The sequence below is a fragment of the Rattus norvegicus genome, chromosome 5 (assembly GCF_021556685.1).
Source record: "Rattus norvegicus strain SHRSP/BbbUtx chromosome 5, alternate assembly SHRSP_T2T, whole genome shotgun sequence".
NCBI lineage: Eukaryota > Metazoa > Chordata > Mammalia > Rodentia > Muridae > Rattus > Rattus norvegicus.
The window spans coordinates 12710951-12732846 of record NC_141538.1 but is presented as its reverse complement, the minus strand read 5'-3'; the positions used below and the strand labels follow the sequence as shown (position 1 = coordinate 12732846).

Here is a 21896-nt window from a genome sequence, read left to right as displayed (position 1 = left end):
CTAAATCCCTGGGATGGTTCAATATATGGAAATCCATCGACATGATCCGCTATATAAACAAATTCAAAGAAAAAAACCACATGATCATTACTTTAGATGCTGAGAAAGCATTTAACATAATTCAACACTCCGTCATGTTAAAAGACTTGGAAAAATCAGGAATTCAAGGTACATACTTAAACATAGTAAAAGCAATATAGAGTAAACCAGTAGCTAACATCAAATTAAATGGAGAGAAACTTCAAGCAATCCCTCTAAAATCAGGGACTAGACAAGGCTGCCCACTCACTCCCTACCTATTAAATATATTCCTTGAATTTCTAGCCAGAGCAATCAGAAAACAAAAGAAGGTCAAAGGGATACAAATAAAAAAGGAAGAAGTCAAAATACCACTACTTGCAGATGATATGATATGATATGATATGATATGATATGATATGATATGATATGATATGAGGTCACTTAAGTGACCCCAAAAGTTCTACCAGAGAACTACTAAGCCTGACAAACAACTTCAGCAATATGACTGGGTATAAAATTAACTCAAACAAATCAGTAGCCTTCCTCTACTCAAAGGTTAAACAGGCTGAGAAAGAAATTAGGAAAATGACACCTTTCACAATAGTCCCAAATAACATGAAATACCTCATTTTGACTCTAATCAAGCAAGAGAAAGATCTGTATGACAAGAATATCAATTCTCTGAAGAAAGAAATAGAAGATCTCGGAAGATGGAAAGATCTGCCATGCTCATGGATTGACAATATTAATATAGTAAAAATGACAGTCTTGCCAAAAGCAATCTACAGATTCAATGCAATCCCCATCAAAATTCCAACTCAATTCTTTATAGAGTTAGAAACAGCAATTTGCAAATTCATTTGGAATAACAAAAAGCCCAGGATAGGTAAAACTATCTTTAACAATAAAAGAACTCCATCCCTGATATCAAGTCATATTTCAGAGCAATAGTGATAAAACTTCAAGGTATTGGAACAGAGACAGGGAGGTAGATAAATGGAATAGAATTGAAGACCCAGAAATGGACCCACACACCTTGATCTTTGACAAAGGAGCTAAATCCATTCAATGGAAAAAAGATAGCATTGTCAACAAATGGTGCTGGTTCAACTGGAGGTCAGAATGTAGAAGAATGCAAATTGATCTACTCTTATCTCCTTGTATAAAGCTCAAGTCCAAGTGGATAAAGGACCTCCATGTAGAACCAGGTACACTCCAACTAATAGAAGAGAAAGTGGGGAAGAACCTTGAACACATGGACACTGGGGAAATGTTCCTGAACAGAACACCAATCACTTATGCTGTGACCAAGAATTGACTAACGGGGCTTCATAAAATTGCAAAGCTTCTGTAAGGTAAAGGACACTCTCATTAAGACAAAATGCCAATCAACAGATTGAGAAAAGAATTTTTCCAATCCTACATTTTATAGAGGGCTAATACCCAATAGATACAAAGAACTCAGGTTTAGACTCCAAAGAATCAAATAACCCTATTAAAAAAATGGCATACAGAGCTAAACAAAGAATTCTCAACTGAGGAATATTGAATGGCTGAGAAGAATCTAAAGAAATGCTCATCATCCTTAGTTATTAGGGAAATGCTAATCAATACAACCCTGAGATTCTACCTCACACCAGTCAGAATGGCTAAGATCAAAAACTCAGGTGACAACAGGATGGGGAGGATATAGAGAAAGAGAAATACTCCTTCATTGTTGGTGAGATTGCAAGTTGGTACAACCACTCTGGAAACCAGGTTCCTCAGAATATCAGACATAATACTACCTGAGGACCCAGCTATACCACTCCTAAGCATATACCCAAATGATGCTCCAACATATAACAAGGACACATCCTCCACTATGTTCATAGCAGCCTTATTTATAATAGGCAGAAGATGGAAAATACCCAGATGTCCCTTAACAGAGGAATGGATACAGAAAATGTGGTACATCTACACAATGGAGTACTACTCAGCTAATAAAAACAATGACTCCATGAAATTCATAGGCAAATGGGTGGAACTAGAAAATATTATTCTGAGTGAGGTAACCCAATCACAAGAAAGCACACATGGTATGCAATCACTGATAAGTGGATATTAGCCCAATAGCTTGGATTACCCAATGATACAATCCACAGACCACATGAAGCTCAAGAAGAAGGATTACCAAAGTGCAGGTGCTTCACTTCTTCTTAGAAGGGGGAACAAAAATATTCATAGGAGGGGATATGGAGTCAAGGTTTTGAGTAGACACTGAAGGAAAGGCCAGTCATAGACTGCCCCACCTGGGGATCCAGAGCATACACATACAGCTACCGAACCCAGACAATATTGCTTATGCTAAGAAGTGCACACTGACAGGTGCCTGATATAGTTGTCTCCTAAGAAGCTCTGCCAGAGCATGACATATACAGAGCCAGATGCTTGCAGCCAACCATTGAACTGAGAACAGGGTCTACATAGGTGGAGTTAGAGAAAGTATTAAAGGAGCTGAAGGGGTTTGCAACCCCAGAAGAACAACATTTCCAACAAAGCAGAGCTCCCAGGGACTAAACCACCATCCAAAGACTACACATGGACAGACCCATGACTCCAACTGCATATGTGGCAGAGGATGGCCTTGTTGGCCACCAATGGGAGGAGAAGTCCTTGGTCCTTCCAAGGCTGTACCCCCAGTGTGAGGGAATGTCAGGGTGGGGAGGCAGGAATTGGTGGGTGGCTGGGTAAGGGAACACCCTCATGGAAGAGGGGGAGGAGTGGGATATGTTGGTTATAGACAGGAAACTGGAAAAGCATATAACATTTGAAATGTAAAGAAAAATATCCAGTAAAAAGACACATAACCTTTATATCTACAATAAGCCATGATACTTACTAGATATTGGCAAACATCTACCCTCTAAGCTATTAGAAATTACTTTGCTATCAATAGTCCCAGATTATAACTTGCCATGCTCCACCTGGACCATTCTAAACTCCAATTGGCCAGTCCTCTTGGCCATGTAATCATAACTCACTTAATCTATTATGTTTCTCCTCTTTCCATCTTCTTCTCTTCCCTCCTTGTCATGGTCTCCTCAGACCCCAAGCCCAGCAAACCCAAAACACCTATCTCTTAGTGCCCACCTATTGGCTATAGGCATCTTTATTCACTAATCAGGCATAATTTGGGTGGCAAAGTTACATATCTTCACTTGGGTAATTGAAGATTCTTATCTCTGGAAGCAATTAGGTCTTGGGGGCCAGTATTTAGTATTACATTATATAGCAAAATACCAAACCTCAACAGAAAGGGAGAGTTAAAGAGACAGGAAATATTTCTTACCATTTGCTTGGTGTGCTATGAAATCTAAATCTTTAAGGCATAATTTTGGACCATTGACTGCCGTAATCTACTATACTGTGGCCATGAAGCACTACGAAGGAAAACTTATTACTTATGATTAATATAATGCTCAGGATAAAGAATTTAAATTTGTCAAACATCTAAAGTGAGAATCTTTAGGTGACTGAGATTGAGCAGTACTCTCAAGTAAGATGAAAACAAGTAAACAAAGAAAAAGAAGGAAATATCCTTGTGAGTTCCACATTCCCTTTTGGGAAATATAGTCAAATCCACATTGCACAGCAGCATTCTTAACTTTCACATTCAGCAGCTCTGTGCAAATGCAAGCCCTGATCTAGCACTAGGATGTTTGGGTTTTTGGGCATTGAGATGGAATGTCTCTGGCAAACCTAACCCACCAGAGGGCAAGACACCTGGGGGACAGTCGCTAATGATATTGGCACTGGAGAATATAAATGACAAGAAGACCTCCTTGTGAAGATGCAGAGTACAAGGGCAAGGGCAGGAATGAGTTCTGGAGGCAACACAGCTAGATAACTCTCAAATATTTTATTCCCACATAAATTAGATAGTAGAGAGATGGGTGGGTTTTAGAGAGATGCAAAGGTGTATCATCCTTCTCAGACAAAAGTTCATTAACATTGCTGGGCACAGTGAGACTGAAGGGAGAACTTTAGGCCTGAGAGACAAAGACAAAAAAGGCCTTATTTTAAGATCTCTTTACAGGAAGGTAGAGAGGAAGAAGCTCTTACATTGCAGGTAATACAGGTGTAAAAAAAAGTGATCTGTGAGATGGGGTACATAGGACTTAGACTCTGACAGGGGTCACAGAGATACTGGATTGTAAGAGTCCGTCGGAAGATCCCCCACTCAATAAGGCCACAGAGAGTGGAATTGCTGCAATCCACAAAGAATTATTGTTCCAATGTACGTTGGAGTCCCCCAGCACACAGGCAAGAGGAGACTCTGAACTCACAAAGCACACACGTTTTATAAACATTTTGGCGGGGAATTTAGTGGTCGCCTGAGTTAGACGGCTATGATTGGTTACCCTGAGCAACATTTAAAATTATCGGGCAACTTGAATGGGAAGGTTGTCTCCTTCTTTTGGTCCAGTCCTGACCATCTTGTTGAATTTGTGATATTTCCTGGCATTGCTTTTCTGCAAGTCACTTCCTTCTCTGTCCTCACCCTAGGCAGGATGGTTCCCTGTTTAGGTCATTTCCTTATCTGTCCTTATCCCAGGCAGGGTGGTTCCCTGTTTAGATCTTTCCTTATCCATCCTTACCCCAGGCAGTCATGGGCAGAATGGAAGGTTTTAGTTGGACTGTGAGCCCCCATCCTTGGTGGTGGGGAACTGCCCTGCTATTTCTGACGGGTTCTCACAGGATAATCAAGTGAGACTGGTTATATACTGACCACAGTCAAGTTGCCATGGATCCTGGGAAGAAGAGTGTTTTGGGTTTGTTTCCAGCAATGTTTGAAGCCTTCCTGTGTGAGAAGTGCTTTTTAACATCAAAGGTTGGTAGCTCACCAAAGGCCAATATTCCATAAATCTTCTTACCTTGTAAAGTTTTATGCAAAGGAATTTAAATCTTTAATCTGTCTCACCTGGTAAAACTTGTGAACCCAAACCTCCCCTCACCAACATTCTGGCCTGGAACAGCTGTTCTCTTCTCCTTCTACCCTGTTTTCCTTCATTTAAATTACACTGGTTCTTTAAAAATTAGCCAGCTGGGAATGACTGTGTGGTCAGTACCCAAACAAAGGGAAAAAAGCAGGCTTTGCCACCAGCATTGGGCCCTGATGTGCTTGTTAGGTCAGCTTACCTTTTTGGCAAAAAAAAAAAAAAAAAACAAAACTTCCTTTCCAGTTAATTCCATTTTGTTCGTGTTTGTTTGCTGGGCATAGAGAGTGCTTCCAGTGCCTGTTTAGGGGCTAATAGGCTTGGGTAGTTCCACGTACTTAACTTCATCTCCTTGGCTGAACAGTCTATAGGTACTTTTTCTCTATACCAAGACATGCATGTTTGTTGTAAGTGAAGGTGCATCAAAACCACAGAACTAGACCACTCCATAGGTAGAAACAAAATGTATTGGTTAACTGTCAAGTTTTTCTTTGGGGCTGGGAGTTAAGGGAGAAGGAAAATGGCAGAAAAGCAAGTGGTCTTTGAGCAGATACTGAATACTCAGAATGACTAGGAGCTAGAAAACTAGATGCCCTTGCCGAGGTAGTTCACCTTTGGGGAATGGATTAAGGGAGATTCTTGGAGGAATAATTAAGGTATCTTACCTTACTGGCTTCCAAGATTTTCTTTCCTGATAAACAAACCTTCCTTCCACCTACTCTAGGAGATAACTGGGAATGCTGAACTTGGGCTTCTGTTTACCTGGTCAAAGTCCATTCTGTTAAGGACATTGTCATTAATATAGCCATTTTGGGCATTTGCTTTCGACCTAATGTTTGTGTTACTTGCTGAAGCCCACACTTAAATCTAAAGTGTGTATCTCTATTTAAAAGACCCAGTGTTGCCTGGTGGTGGTAGCACATGCCTTTATTCCTACCACTCAGGTGGTAGAGACAGGCAGATTTCTGTGAGTTGGAAAAAAGCCTGGAAAATAAAGTGAGTTCCAGAACAGCCAGGGCTCCACAGAAACTGTCTTGAGAAACAAAAGGAAGAAGAAGGAAAAGAAGAACAAGAGGAGGAGGAACAGGAAGAAGAGGATGAAAAGGAACAAGAGGAAGAGGAAATAAATCTAATGTTGCTTCACACTGACCCATTCTGATTCTTAGGTATAGGCAAAATCTGCCTTTATCAGTATGGACAAGTCCCTCAAACTGTAGGTGAACTTGTCAGGCTGTATAGCTGTAGTTGACACATGTACACTAGAGAAAATCGGAAAATATAATTTACACATGAGATTTGGTTGGTTTTTTTGTTGGTTGGTTTTTTGAAAGAATATTTACTTTACACATTACTGGTAGGTACCTTAAACTTTGTTTTTTTGTTGAACTCAACAAGAGTTAATTCTCTCTGTCACTGTTTGTGTTGTTGCAGAAGATCTGGATGACTTAAGGATGGAGGGTGTAACCAGCCTGGTGCTTTCGGGGAGCAAATTTAACCAAGGTCGTCCTGCTCACCCTGCCGAGCCACAGGCCAAAGTTACACTGAACATCTGTTCAAGGTGTGCCAGGTAAAACTTCTATTTGGTGTGTGGTATATCTAAGATTTTGTTGCAAAGAGGGTACTTTGCAATAAACACGGTTTTCCTAATTACTTTTGTTCTGACATTGGCAAAGGAGTTAGTTTTGCAGTTTATCCTTGTGCACAAGGCTACTTGGACCAAAAATTAATCAAAGAATTTAGATTGTCTTCACAGCTTGAGATTGTGTTGAGTCTTGGAGTCTCTGCAATTCCTTCCTTTTCTGCTCATTTCACTTTCCAGAGAAGATTCAGCAAGCTCTGAACATTCAGAATCACCTTTAAAACACTTTTCTAAAAAGAGTTTGTTCAGGTATAGTTCAAATTCTGGTGTTATTGGCTTTTTAGCCTGGCCTCATCCTGTTCACCTCCTGGTAAGAATTTAATCAGCTCGAGGCTTCCCAGTTTTGGCAGCTGGAAGCAATCTTTGCCAACACTGCATGTGGTCCAAGAAGCAGCTTGGTTACTGCCAAGTCAGTTCTGGGCTAGAGGCAACTCACCAAATAGCACCAATTCATTCTTTTGTAGAAACTAAATCTCATTTGCACAGGGCTTTTAAGTCTGTTTAAATGATAAAACAAGCCTCCTAACCCTTATGTAAATGGCTCAGATTAGCAAGGACAATGTAGTAGCTGGCCAATTTTACCTCTTCTTTCTGTCTGTCTGGTCTATTGTGCTCTGTGAGAGGGGATTAGTTGCTTGGAAATTCGGAAGGGGTAAGGATAGGAAAATCAAATCCGATTCTTGTAGCTTTTCCTCTTTGCTTTTTACTCCTTCTGAATTTTTATTTTAATTGTCACTGGCTTAGAAAAACCTAAAGGAAAACCTTCAGAAATCAGGGGAAGATATTTGAAGACATCAAGAAAAAGAGCAAAGCGCAGTACAGTGCAAACAGGAGTGGGAACACCGCCTGGGTTGTGCAGTGCTTAGTTTTATATTTTTATTATCACTGTGAAGAAAACACTTAATTTTTCTATAATGACGTCTGTCATTATAGGTTGTCTATGGAAGAGGTCTTTAGCATTTTGTTTTAAACTTTGTATAACTACAGTTTGACTAGATTGAGTTGATGCTTTCCATAACAACTGCAGGCCTGTTGGGTACACTAAGAGAGGATGCCTGTCCAAACATCTTGCTAAACTATAAAGATAACAATTACCTACTAAGCTGAGAGAACACCGAGCACACACTTAGCTTTTTATCATGCTGCTTTCAGAATGATGGAGTTGGATTATATTCACAGACAGTCTGTGTTTAAAGTGAATCCTTAACTGAATTTATTCAAGAAATACTCAACCAAGTAGTATTTGGTTATTGATGTGTCAGGAAGAGAGTGCGGATGGAAGTACTTGGAAGGCCAGAATCAATAAAGCATTTTAATAAAGGATATGTGCTGTATGAGAAAAAGAAACCGAGGGCAAATTCTCAGAGAAAACTGCCTCCTGAGAAGAAATTGAGGGCCTATTACAATGGTTAAGAACTTATTCAGTCTTTCCTCAGGAGTCTTCTGCGTTGGGTCCTCTGTGGGAAAGTAAGAACTAGCTAGACTCCTCACTATCTTCTTAGATAGTAAATTTCTCCATTCAGTACCCAGCTGAGGCAGGGTTAAGTAGGGGTTAGGACCTAATTGTTTGTATAATGCTCTTTGAAGGGGAAGAGGATGACAGGAAATCCCTTAAGACAGACACCTTCTTGCCTCAGGTGAGCATATAGGAGTGGAGTATACTAGGATCCAAGGTATCCCTTGTCCTCTCAAGTCATTCTGTGTCAATGGCTTCTGAATTCTTAATCTTCCAAAGTGACAGAAAACATTTTGCAGACAAGGTGGGTGAGTTTCAGAAAAGAATTTTATTGTAGGCAAGTGCATTAAAAAAAAGGGGGGGGGGCAAGCAGAATTTATGCGTAAGAGGGGGTGGGTTCCAAGAAAGGCTTGCCATTGTTGGAAGTAAAGTTACAGTTATTTAGAAAGAAACCCCAACAAGAAAAAGTTTACTTCTTATATGTATACTACTCACAGAGGCAAAAGACCAAATGCCCAGTACACACGGACAGAAAGTTCAGTTGCTTTTTATGCTTTTTATGTAGGTGGTATCATTCTCCTTTTGGCTAGGGTCCCGCCTCATAGTCTTTTGTGATTGGCTAATCTTAAAAGAATCAGCACAAAGTAAATGAAGAAAATTAAAACACTTAAAATCTGAGAATTCAGGAAGGACTTTGAGAAAATAAGTTTTACAAGGCAAGGGAATTAAAACATTTGCAAAAAAAGGGTTTACATGGTTGGGGAGATAAAAATATTTAAGTATCTTATTATACAAAACTTTTACAATATTTAGTGTAAAAGACAAATATTTAATTTGGGTTCTATTTAGGGGTTAATAAGGTTTTACCAGCTTGAGATGTGCAGGAATGACCTGGTCAGTCCAGTTGTCCCACCGAGAATATCTTCATGACATCTCTACCATGGTGACTGTTCTGGACTGGAGTTCTGGGCACACTCTCAAGGGCTAAGAAAATATCTGATCACAGGCAGCTCTCAGGCTGCATTTGTTCGTATGTAAAAAGAGAATAAAGACTAAAGACAAGAAATCAGAACATGAAGCCGTTCTCCTAAACAGTTTTAGTATTTCTGTCCTCTGGCCAGGACAGAGCTGCTCACAGAAGTGACATTTTCAGTGTCTAGCCAACACAGAACTGGTTGTCAAGGATGAGAAGCAGACTGGCTCCTTTCTGGAGTTCCCAACCCACGCTTCCCCACCAGCCTCTTTCTTCTGTTCCCAGAAGTAGCACAAACTACTGGATCTGGCTCCAAGCAGTTGGGGTCCAATTGCTAAAGACTGGGAGAGTTCTCTTTAGTGTGTCTCAATAGTTATGTTTTTACATTCACAGGTTCCATTGTATAATCATGTAAGGACATCACAAATCTTAACTTGTATTGTCCAGGAAATTCTGAGTTAATATTACTGTCCCAGCCTCATAGATAAGGACAATGAGGTACAAGTTGATTAAATAACTTGTTAAAATAGTATTCATCACTAAGAAAAGCAGTTAATTTTAGGTGCAGATTTAATTGAATTTTTGTAGTGTTCTTTCATCAGCTAAAATTTTGTAACATCCAGAAGCATTCTTGTATATTATCTTTCTTCCTCTTCCTCCCTTTTTCTTTTAAAATTTATTGAAAATAGATTTTTGTTCCCCTTGCATAAAACATCCCATTTACAGTTTCTCTTCACTCTGCTTCTCCCAGCTCTTCCCCTCCCCTCCAATCTGGGTTTACTCCCTTTCCACCTCTCATTGGAAAAGAACAGGCTTATAAGGGATGATCATAAAAAAAATAAATAAAACAGAAAAGATAAAACGAAAACTAGCAGAGCACAATTGAAAAAAACAAACAGAAGGAAAAGAACCCAAGAGAAGGTACAAGATGCAGAAACTCATTTGTTCACATACTCAGCCATCCCCAAAACTCACCAAACTGGAAACCATGATATGTACACAGAAGGCCTGGTGAAGACCCCTGTACTACCCACACTAGCTACTTCAGTCTTTTTTGCCAGGGTCCAGCCTTGATGTGAGTTGGGGTCATCAAGGACTAGGGATACCTGGTAGGCAAATAAGAAAACACATCAACTGAGATACAATACAGACAGGCAATTCTTACCATGAGAGACCCTGGACTCAGGAATCAGGGTGCTCATATAGACTTGACTCAGCTTCAGTCTTTTATTGAAATCATACAAGGAAGTTGGTTACAAAGTTCATAGGACAGTGGGTATATGCTTCTTTATTTTCCGTATTTTCTTGTGATACAGAGTAGTACAAATTTAGAACAGAAAAAAAGGAAACTATGCAATCTCAAACATAACAGTTTTACAGAAAGCACAATTGATTTTTACATCTCCCAACCACCAGTTTTGGGTGAGGTCAGGAGCAGAAGTATTGCGGTTAAAAAGTCAGTCTCTTTCAGACATGTGTGAGACAATATGGTTTTATAGAAGGGCAGATATGAGGTCACACTGCTGCTGCTGCACTCTTTATAATTTTTGGACCCCATCTGTTTGTTACAAAAACATCCTCACTTAACCTCTGTGGAGAATTCCTAGGGGCATGCCACAATCTTTCCTGAGCCCAAGGAACCTGTTGCTAACTTTCTGGGAGATATCTGTATACTGTTCAATCCTTAGTTTTATGATTAAAAACATCCTATTTTATTATGCAGAGTTTAGAGTAAGACTAGGGTAACAGCTGCAGAGTTACTTATCTCTACCAGCAGCTCTGGGTTACTTTTATTTCCACCTCGAGTGAGTCACCGTAACATACATTTCTCTTGAATTCATGAACAGTTTCACTTTAATATTATTGGAAACATCTAGTTTCTGCTTATAATGTGGGCTCCTACTAGGTCTTGCCAGGTCACCAAGGTTAGCCAAGGAAGGAGGAAAGAGAAGGAACAGTAAATAGATAAGAAGAATGATAATCTTCTAAGAATAGTTGCAAAAATAACATGACGAGGTGCTTGCTCCAAAGAAGCAGGACTTGTGGCTTCTCAATACTCATACGGGGGCTCTGAGACATAGTCACTCCCCCCAACCCCTGGGTTTTCTTCCTTTCGATCAGGGGTCCCAGGCATCCTGCAGGGTTTTCTTCTTTGCGATCAGGGGTCCGAGCTTAAAGTGCAGTGTCTCCAACACTTTTTGATTTGATATGAACTTTGCTCAGTTAACTTAGAGGGCCTTTGTTCTCCTGGTGTTCTCCATTCCCTCTTTTCTGCCTTCTTTTCCATGAGGGTTCCCAGAGCTCTCATTCTTTACATAATATATGGCTGTAGGTCTCTGTATTTGTTCCCATGTGCTGCAGGAAGAGGCTTCTTTGATGATGGCTGAACAAGGAATGATCTATGAGTATAGTAAAATGCCTCAAGGAGTCTTTTCTTTTCTTTTTAGAACAGGAGTATTTGATTTTTACCCTCAGTCTCTGGGCTATTCAGTCTCAGGTTTTTGATTACAAAGCAGTGACAGGTATAGGTTCAATCTCCTGGAGTGAGCCTTACCCCAAATCAGATACTGCTTGCTTATTCAAGCCCTGTGTCACCATTGACTAGCAGGTAGGACACCATTGTAGATCAATGGATTTGCATCTGGCTTGGCATTTATGGTTCTTTTTTGGTAGATTGCCAAGTATCTTCCTGTATCAAAGCCCCAAGACTTAGGACCAAATGCTCTGTGTAGGTACCAGCTTGATTTCTCCATGTTCAATGAGTTGTGTAGGTGTCGTCTTTGGTAGTGGGGAATTGTTGTGCATTTGTGGTATGCACAGAGCACATGTGTCTTGGCAACAGCCTGGGTTGTTTGGGGATTCCATTCAACCCTTTGGCCAAACAAGTTAATTAAAACTCAATCCCAGTGCTGGAAATTTCATTTGGTGAAAAGAACTGTCCAACTGGGGCTCTGTCTGTCCCATTATTTAGTGATTTTATTTATGTTTGTATATATGTATACAAAGACATATGTATGCTCAATATATGTATATATTTTAAGAAAGTTCTACTCTATTAGGTTTTCATACTACCCCTCAAACAACCCTTAATTTTAGTTGTCTCTTTTGTACCTGATTTCCCTTCCTGTCTTGCCTTTATTCTCTCCTCAGGTCCCCTCATCCAACTTTAACTAACTATTCCATTTCCCTTTTCTAACTCTGTCTCCCTAGTCTCTTACCCTATGCCTACCCTCTGTGGTTCTGTGGATTTTTAGCTTGGTTAACATTGACTTAACATCCAAGATCCACGTGTAAGCGAACACATCCCATATTTGTCTTCCTGGGTCTGCACTACTTCTATCAGGATGATGTTTTTCCTAGTTCTAGATCTTTACCTGAAAATATCACATGTTTTTGTTTTTATTTTTTAAATAACTTAGGAATGCTCCATTCCGTAAATGTACTACATTTTCTTTATTGAGTCTTCTGTTGAAGGGCATCTAGGTTGTAACTTTCTGGTTATTATGAATAGAGCATCAATGAACATAAAGAAGAGTGTAAGGAAAGGGGAGGACAATAACCCAGAATATCAAGGTAAGCAAATTTAGGTTTTGTCCAGTACATGGAAGGGAGACAGAAATAAAGGAGACAAAAATTATGCTTTCAGAGTTAGTGGTAAGTATCTCTGAGTAGCTGTATTTAGGAGAGGCTTTTGCAGTATGTATGTCCATATCTTACTGAAGAGATTGTTGTCTTCTTGTCTTTTTAAGATGTCTTCATTATATCATGTTGTTTGAAGTTTCTGGAATGAACTACAAAGTGATTATCTGACCCAGTAATTGATAGACCCATTTGGATGACTCTTCAGTGAAGAGTCAATAGTGCATATTTTATAATCTTATAATCTTTGGAACAGAGGCCAAGTCTCTACTGAATATTTGAGTTATTACTCAGATCTGTCTTTTTAAAACCAAAACAATAAATGTGATTGTTTGCATATGCTTGGTCCAGGGAGTGGCACTATTAGAAGGTGTGTCCTTGTTGGAGGAAGTGTGTCACTGTGGGGGTGGGCTTGGAGACCCTCCTAGCTGCCTTCGATGCTCAGTCTGTTCCTGACTTCCTTCAGATGAAGACATAGAACTCTCAGCTCCTCATGCACCATGCCTGCCTGGATGCAGCCATGCTTCCACCTTGATGACAATGGACTAAACCTCTTAATCTGTAAGCCAGCCCCAATTAAATATTGTCCTTTATAAAACTTGCATTGGTCATGGTGTCTGTTCACAGCAATAAAACCTTAACTAAGACAATAAGGAACAGAACACATGGAAAGATCAAGGAAAACTTTAGAATTTATCTGGGGCATTTTGAATGTAGTTAGGCCCCACAGGCCATTTACACAAGGAGTGTCACTATGAGGAGATGTAGTCTTTCTGGAGGAAGTATGTCACTGTAGAGGTGGGCTTCACGATCTCCTATGCTCAAGTTACATTTAGTGTAAACACAGTCTCCTTCTAGCTGTCTATGGAATAAGATGTAGCCCTCTCAACTCCATATCCAGCACCATTTGGCCTAAATGTTGCCATGTTTCTCACCATGACAATAATGGCATGAACCTCTGAAACTGTAAGACAGCTCCAATTAAATTCTTTATAAGAGTTGCTTTTGTCATGGTGTTTATTCATGGCAATGGAAACCCTAAAACAGTCTCTATAAAACCTTTTCCTGAGCAATGGGCTTCAGCAAAGGCCTTGTACTCCACCTTTTCTCCTTTCAGGTGAATTTTATTCTAACGTGGGGGGTAATTGTGATACTTATAAACTCCTTCTCCATGTTGTTAGTCATTCTGACTTGGGCAATTGCGATACCCACAGCCCTGAAATTAGTCTGTAACTAGGGACACAGGAGTGGGAAACGGAGCTGACTTCAAGCAGTCCATCTTCCATTACCTCAAAGTCAGCTAATATTTAACTACCTAAACATTAAACATGTCTCCTTCTCCTCCTCCTCCTCCTCCTCCTCCTCCTCCTCCTGCTTCACAGTGCTAGTGTCCAAACCTGAGGCCTTGTATTCACTGTGCTACATCTGGAATATCTTCTAATATGGCATTAACCCCATAAATGGGGGCTGCAACCTCATGATATAACCACCTTCCCGGGCTTATATATTCTCATACCTTCATATAGCTTCATGTAGGGGTTAGGTCTCAACATGACCTTCACTAGCATGAAAATATTTGAACACATCCTAGTCAGTTACCAAGATTATATAAAACTATGTTCTCTTAAAAATCAATACAGCTAGTAACATTAGGCCCATATTTATAATAGGTGTTCCTCTTGATCCTTAAGGCTTGTGGTCATATTGCAGAGTGCCTTTGTTTACTGGGCCAGCCTTGCTCCTTCATAAACTTTGATTTATAGAAATGCTGTGCACAATGAGGAAGATCATGCTCCCTTTGTCATTCAAGTATTTGACCATTTAGTGTATGAACTAGTCAATAGGCTACTCATGGTCAGAAGGACAGATACACATTTATTAATATACACAGAGAAATCACAGGAATGGAAAAGGAAGAGCCCAAATTTCAGTAAGATTAGAAAGCTTTTATACTTCTTTTGGGAGAAAACAGGACAGATACAAGTAACTTGGAGGGAGAAGGAACCTATTGGAAAGAGGAACAACAGAAACTGTGACAAAGTTGCCTGTGTGTATTTTCCTCTGGTGGACTCCTGCGAGTCTTCTATTATGCTTTGTTGTAAGAGGAATAAAATTTATCCTCCCTGGTTGAAGAAAAATGAGATCATTTAGGAAGTTCTATCTGTAAGCAGCTAAGGGAAGATAATTTCTGTATTTGTTCCTTTTCTTGCTTCTGTGACAAAGTATTTAACAAAAGCAGTGTAAGGAAAGAAAGGTTTATTGTGCTCATAACTTGAGTACATGCTGGCAAAAGACATAACTGGAGCAATGTGAGGCAGCTGGTCACATTAATCCTTAATCAGGAAGTAGAGAGATATGAAAGCTGGTCTCAACTCTAGTTCTAACTTTAAAGCACCCCATGCATTCCAGGAATAAATAGCTAAATTAACCTAACCTAGACAATCCCTTATAGATATACCAGATGCTTGATGACGATTCAAGATCTTGTCAAGTTGACAATCAATATTAACTACCATAGACTCCCATTGCAATTTCTGTTTCTCAAAGCCTTTAAGTGAATATAATTAATATATGAAAATAACAAATAGGATATAGCATATTTTGCGAGATTGTCCTGTACTACTCCAGTTGAAACTACTGGGATATGCAGTGATTGGAGGAAGTCCACAGATAGAACCTGACCAGGACCCTGGAAGAAAGGAGGAGTCTACGGAAAGACCCTAGCCAGGACCCTAAAGAAAGGATTCATGGGAAGAAGAAGAGGAAGGAGGAGGAGGAGAAGAAGGAGGAGGAGGAGGAGGAGGAGGAGGAGGAGGAGGAGGAGGAGGAGGAAGAGGAGGAGGAGGAGGAAGAGAAAGAGGAAGAAGACAAGATTCTAAGTTGTTTTTTTGTTTTTGTTTTTATTAACTTGAGTATTTCTTATATACATTTCGAGTGTTATTCCCTTTCCCGGTTTCCGGGCAAACATCCCCCTAATCGCTCCCCCTCCCCTTCTTTATGGGTGTTCCCCTCCCCATCCTCCCCCCATTGCTGCCCTCCCCCCAACAATCTAGTTCACTGTGGGTTCAGTCTTAGCAGGACCCAGGGCTTCCCCTTCCACTGGTGCTCTTACTAGGATATTCATTGCTACCTATGAGGTCAGAGTCCAGGGTCAGTCCATGTATAGTCTTTAGGTAGTGGCTTAGTCCCTGGAAGCTCTGGTTGCTTGGCATTGTTGTTCATAAGGGGTCTCGAGCCCCTTCAAGCTCTTCCAGTTCTTTCTCTGATTCCTTCAACGGGGGTCCTATTCTCAGTTCAGTGGTTTGCTGCTGGCATTCGGCTCTGTATTTGCTGTATTCTGGCTGTGTCTCTCAGGAGCGATATACATCCGGCTCCTGTCTGCCTGCACTTCTTTGCTTCATCCATCTTGTCTAATTGGATGGCTGTATATGTAAGGGCCACATGTGGGGCAGGCTCTGAATGGGTGTTACTTCTGTGTCTGTTTTAATCTTTGCCTCTCTATTCCCTGCCAAGGCTATTCTTGTTCCCCTTTTAAAGAAGGAGTGAAGCATTCACATTTTGATCATCTGTCTTGAGTTACATTTGTTCTAGGCATCAAGGGAAATTCAAGCATTTGGGCTAATAGCCACTTATCAATGAGTGCATACCATGTGTGTTTTTCTGTGATTGGGTTACCTCACTCAGGATGATATTTTCCAGTTCCAACCATTTGCCTACGAATTTCATAAAGTCATTGTTTTTGATAGCTGAGTAATATTCCATTGTGTAGATGTACCACATTTTCTGTATCCATTCCTCTGTTGAGGGAATCTGGGTTCTTTCCAGCTTCTGGCTATTATAAATGAGGCTGCGATGAACATAGTGGAGCACGTATCTTTTTTATATGTTGGGGCATCTTTTGGGTATATGCCCAAGAGAGGTATAGCTGGATCCTCAGGCAATTCAATGTCCAATTTTCTGAGGAACCTCCAGACTGATTTCCAGAATGGTTTTACCAGTCTGCAATCCCACCAACAATGGAGGAGTGTTCCTCTTTCTCCACATCCTCGCCAGCATCTGCTGTCACCTGAGTTTTTGATCTTAGCCATTCTCACTGGTGTGAGGTAAAATCTCAGGGTTGTTTTGATTTGCATTTCCCTTATGACTAAAGATGTTGAACATTTCTTTAGGTGTTTCTCAGCTATTCGGCATTCCGCAGCTGTGAATTCTTTGTTTAGCTCTGAACCCCATTTTTAATAGGGTTATTTGTCTCCCTGCGGTCTAACTTCTTGAGTTCTTTGTATATTTTGGATATAAGGCCTCTATCTGTTGTAAGATTGGTAAAGATCTTTTCCCAATCTGTTGGTTGCCGTTTTGTCCTAACCACAGTGTCCTTTGCCTTACAGAAGCTTTGCTATGAGATCCCATTTGTCGATTCTTGATCTTAGAGCATAAGCCATTGGTGTTTTGTTCAGGAAATTTTTTCCAGTGCCCATGTGTTTCAGATTCTGCCCTAGTTTTTCTTCTATTAGTTTGAGTGTATCTGGTTTGATGTGGAGGTCCTTGATCCACTTGGACTTAAGCTTTGTACAGGGTGATAAGCATGGATCAATCTGCATTCTTCTACATGTTGACCTCCAGTTGAACCAGCACCATTTGCTGAAAATGCTACCTTTTTTCCATTTGATGGTTTTGGCTCCTTTGTCAAAAATCAAGTGACCATAGGTGTGTGGGTTCATTTCTGGGTCTTCAATTTTGTTCCATTGGTCTATCTGTCTGTCTCTGTACCAATACCATGCAGTTTTTATCACTATTGCTCTGTAATACTGCTTGAGTTCAGGGATAGTGATTCCCCCTGAAGTCCTTTTATTGTTGAGGATAGTTTTAGCTATCCTGGGTTTTTTGTTATTCCAGATGAATTTGCAAATTGTTCTGTCTAACTCTTTGAAGAATTGGATTGGTATTTTGATGGGGATTGCATTGAATCTGTAGATCGCTTTTGGTAGAATGGCCATTTTTACTATATTAATCCTGCCAATCCATGAGCATGGGAGATCTTTCTATCTTCTGAGGTCTTCTTCAATTTCTTTCTTCAGAGGCTTGAAGTTCTTATTGTACAGATCTTTTACTTGATGGTTAAAGTCACACCGAGGTACTTTATATTATTTGGGTCTATTATGAAGGGTGTTGTTTCCCTAATTTCTTTCTCGGCTTGTTTCTCTTTTGTGTAGAGGAAGGCTACTGATTTATTTGAGTTAATTTTATACCCAGCCACTTTGCTGAAGTTGTTTATCAGCTTTAGTAGTTCTCTGGTGGAACTTTTGGGATCACTTAAATATACTATCATATCATCTGCAAATAGTGATATTTTGACTTCTTCTTTTCTGATCTGTATCCCCTTGACCTCCTTTTGTTGTCTGATTGCTCTGGCTAGAACTTCAAGAACTATATTGAATAAGTAGTGAGAGAGTGGGCAGCCTTGTCTATTCCCTGATTTTAGTGGGATTGCTTCAAGTTTCTCTCCATTTAGTTTAATGTAGCAACTGGTTTGTTGTATATGGCTTTTACTATGTTTAGGTATGGGCCTTGAATTCCTATTCTTTCCAGGACTTTTCTCATGAAGGGGTGTTGAATTTTGTCAAATGCTTTCTCAGCATCTAATGAAATGATCATGTGGTTTTGTTCTTTCAGTTTGTTTATATAATGGATCACGTTGATGGTTTTCCGTATATTAAACCATCCCTGCATGCCTGGGATGAAGCCTACTTGATCATGGTGGATGATTGTTTTGATGTGCTCTTGGATTCGGTTTGCCAGAATTTTACTGAGTATTTTTGCGTCGATATTCATAAGGGAAATTGGTCTGAAGTTCTCTTTCTTTGTTGGGTCGTTGTGTGGTTTAGGTATAAGAGTAATTGTGGCTTCATAGAAGGAATTCGGGAGTGATCCATCTGTTTCAATTTTGTGGAATAGTTTGGATAATATTGGTATGAGGTCTTCTATGAAGGTCTGATAGAATTCTGCACTAAACCCGTCTGGACCTGGGCTCTTTTTGGTTGGGAGACCTTTAATGACGGCTTCTATTTCCTTAGGAGTTATGGGGTTGTTTAGCTGGTTTATCTGTTCCTGATTTAACTTTGTTACCTGGTATCTGTCTAGGAAATTGTCCATTTCCTGCAGATTTTCAAGTTTTGTTGAATATAGGCTTTTATAGTAAGATCTGATGATTTTTGAATGTCCTCTGAATCTGTAGTTATGTCTCCCTTTTCATTTCAGATTTTGTTAATTTGGACACACTCTCTGTGTGCTCTCGTTAGTCTGGCTAAGGGTTTATCTATCTTGTTGATTTTCTCAAAGAACCAACTTTTGGTTCTGTCGATTCTTTCTATGGTCCTTTTTGTTTCTACTTGGTTGATTTCAGCTCTCAGTTTGATTATTTCCTGCCTTCTACTCCTCCTGGGTGTATTTGCTTCTTTTTGTTCTAGAGCTTTTAGGTGTGCTGTCAAGCTGCTGACATATGCTCTTTCCTGTTTCTTTCTGCAGGCACTCAGCGCTATGAGTTTTCCTCTTAGCACAGCTTTCATTGTGTCCCATAAGTTTGGGTATGTTGTACCTTCATTTTCATTAAATTCTAAAAAGTGTTTAATTTCTTTCTTTATTTCTTCCTTGACCAGGTTATCATTGAGTAGAGCATTGTTCAATTTCCACGTATATGTGGGCATTCTTCCCTTATTGTTATTGAAGACCAGTTTTAGGCCGTGGTGGTCTGATAGCACACATGGGATATCTTTCTGTACCTGTTGAGGCCCGTTTTTTGACCAATTATATGGTCAGTTTTGGAGAAAGTACCGTGAAGAGCTGAGAAGAATGTACATCCTTTTGCTTTAGGATAGAATGTTGTATAAATATCTGTTAAGTCCATTTGGTTCATGATTTCTCTTAGTCTGTCTACGTCTCTGTTTAATTTCTGTTTCCATGACCTGTCCATTGATGAGAGTGGGGTGTTTAAATCTCCTACTATTATTGTGTGAGGTGCAATGTGTGTTTTGAGCTTTAGTAAGGTTTCTTTTACATATTTAGGTGCCCTTGTATTTGGGGCATAGATATTTAGGATTGAGAGTTCATCTTGGTGAATTTTTCCTTTGATGAATATGAAGTGTTCTTCCTTATCTTTTTTCATGAATTTTTGTTGAAAATTGATTTTATTTGATATTAGAATGGCTACTCCAGCTTGCTTCTTCCAACCATTTGCTTGGAAAGTTGTTTTCCAGCCTTTCACTCTGAGGTAGTGTCTGTCTTCGTCTCTGAGGTGTGTTTCCTGTAGGCAGCAGAATGCAGGGTCCTCATTGCATATCCAGTTTGTTAAAGATTCTAAGTTTTAACTTTCATCTTGACTGGCTTTAGAGTCATCTAAACTGGATTCAATGCACATTGGTGCTGTACATATGTTTATGACAGTGTTTCCAGAAAGGAGTAACTGAAAGGAAAAATCCACCCCAAATGTAGACAGTGCCAGGCTTAGTCTTGGAGCCAGGAAGGAATCAAAGAGGGGAGGCCATTGGGCATGAACAATTTTTTCTTTGTTTCCTTTAAACATGGGATGAGTAAACCCCCTGTGTAGGTTATAACTTCCATAATGTCTGCCAATGACACAAGGCTAGGAAGTCATTTGTTGAACATTCTGAAACTGTAAGCCAAAATAAAAATTTTCAACTTTAGTTTTTGTCAGGCATCCAAAACAGAGATTAAAAAAAAAAAAGAAAGAAGAAAAGAAAAAGTAAGCCAATATACAAGAATAAGCCTCTTGTTTTTGCCAAAATACAAAGAACCAAGTTGCATTAGTTACTTTTGTGTAACTGTAATAAAACACATGAATGAAGGTTTATTTGGGGTCTGGGTTCCACACAGATAAGAGTGGGGAAATGTTGCAACAGGCAGCAGGTGAGTGGAGCAGGATGCTGAAAGCACATGGGTTGAACTGCAAGTACAAATCAGAGAACGAACACGGGAAAGTGAGAGGCTTTCAACCCCAATGGCAGTCCCCAGAGATACATTCTTCTAACGAGACCCAATTTCCTTAATCTATCCAACAGTGGCACTAACTGGGAACCAGACAGTCAAATGCGTGAGTCTATGGGTACATTTCTTATTCAAACACCACATAGGTAACTGCTCCTATTTCAGATGTACTGAGCAAGTCAGAGATCTAGGGTTACCAACTAGAAGAGCATGGAGAAAATTACTCTTTCACTTAAGATCAGAGCACACAGGGGCCTGGAATGATTGCTCAGTGGTTAGGAGCCTTGGCTGTTTTCCCAAAGGACCCAGGTTCAATTCGCAGCACCCATATAGCTGCTTAAGGTTACAACTCCAGTTGCAGGAGATCTGACACCCCACGCAGACACACATGGAAGCAAAATACCAATATAAATAAAATTTAAATAATAATAAAAATAAAATAAAGGTAACAAGATTAATCTCTTTTTAGGCACTTGTTTCTAGCAAGGAAGGGAGACATAGGACCCAGTTTGATTTAAAATTTCACTAAATTGGACACATATAACGATGATGGATAAGAAAATATAGGAATATTAATATTAATGGCATCACTTTACCAATAATGTTCAACACTTACAGCAGAAGTAGATTAGAATGACAACTTGGTTTAAAGTTGGACAGTAATGTTCTTATTCCATACTATTAGATGGTGGCCAATAATTGAGAAAATATTTGCAAAAACTAAGTCATTATCTATGAAATGAAGTTCCAGCAATATGGAGCTAACATGGAAGGCTGGATAGGGAACTGATAATGTTTTTAACACACTTTTATGGAAAACATCAGAGACATCCCTCAGCACAGAATCTAGAAACAACATACATTCCAACAATTTCTGTTCTTGGTGCATAGCCAGAGTGATTAAAATCCTTATACAAAGGACACATCTGCATAGATCCCTTTCCCAGTCAGAAGCTATTGGAAGACATGTTCAGTAAAGAGACTGCTGACAATTAGTTGCAATTGACTGAAGCCTTCAAGGAACTCCCAACCACTGCTCTTACTTTGGATTTTCAAGACATCTACAAGGAAATAATTTTTACATATTAAAAAGTCCCTAGCAGTGTCACTTGCTTCAAAGTCTTTAAAACATTGAAAACAATTTTTTAAAGTTTATTGATTAACATGCTTATAACTGCTCAGTGATCTGTT

General features: G+C 39.7%; 1 protein-coding gene across 4 annotated transcripts in view; it reads left to right on the top strand.

Annotated features, from left to right (window-relative positions):
- C5h8orf34 (similar to human chromosome 8 open reading frame 34) overlaps positions 1-21896 on the top strand; it is a 529514-nt gene that overhangs the window by 319558 nt on the left and 188060 nt on the right. For 2 of the 4 annotated variants that reach the window (NM_001109259.2, XM_087550402.1), the window contains 1 exon segment: positions 6432-6567. In NM_001109259.2, the coding sequence (NP_001102729.2) occupies positions 6432-6567 (136 nt within the window). 4 annotated transcript variants of the gene reach the window in all.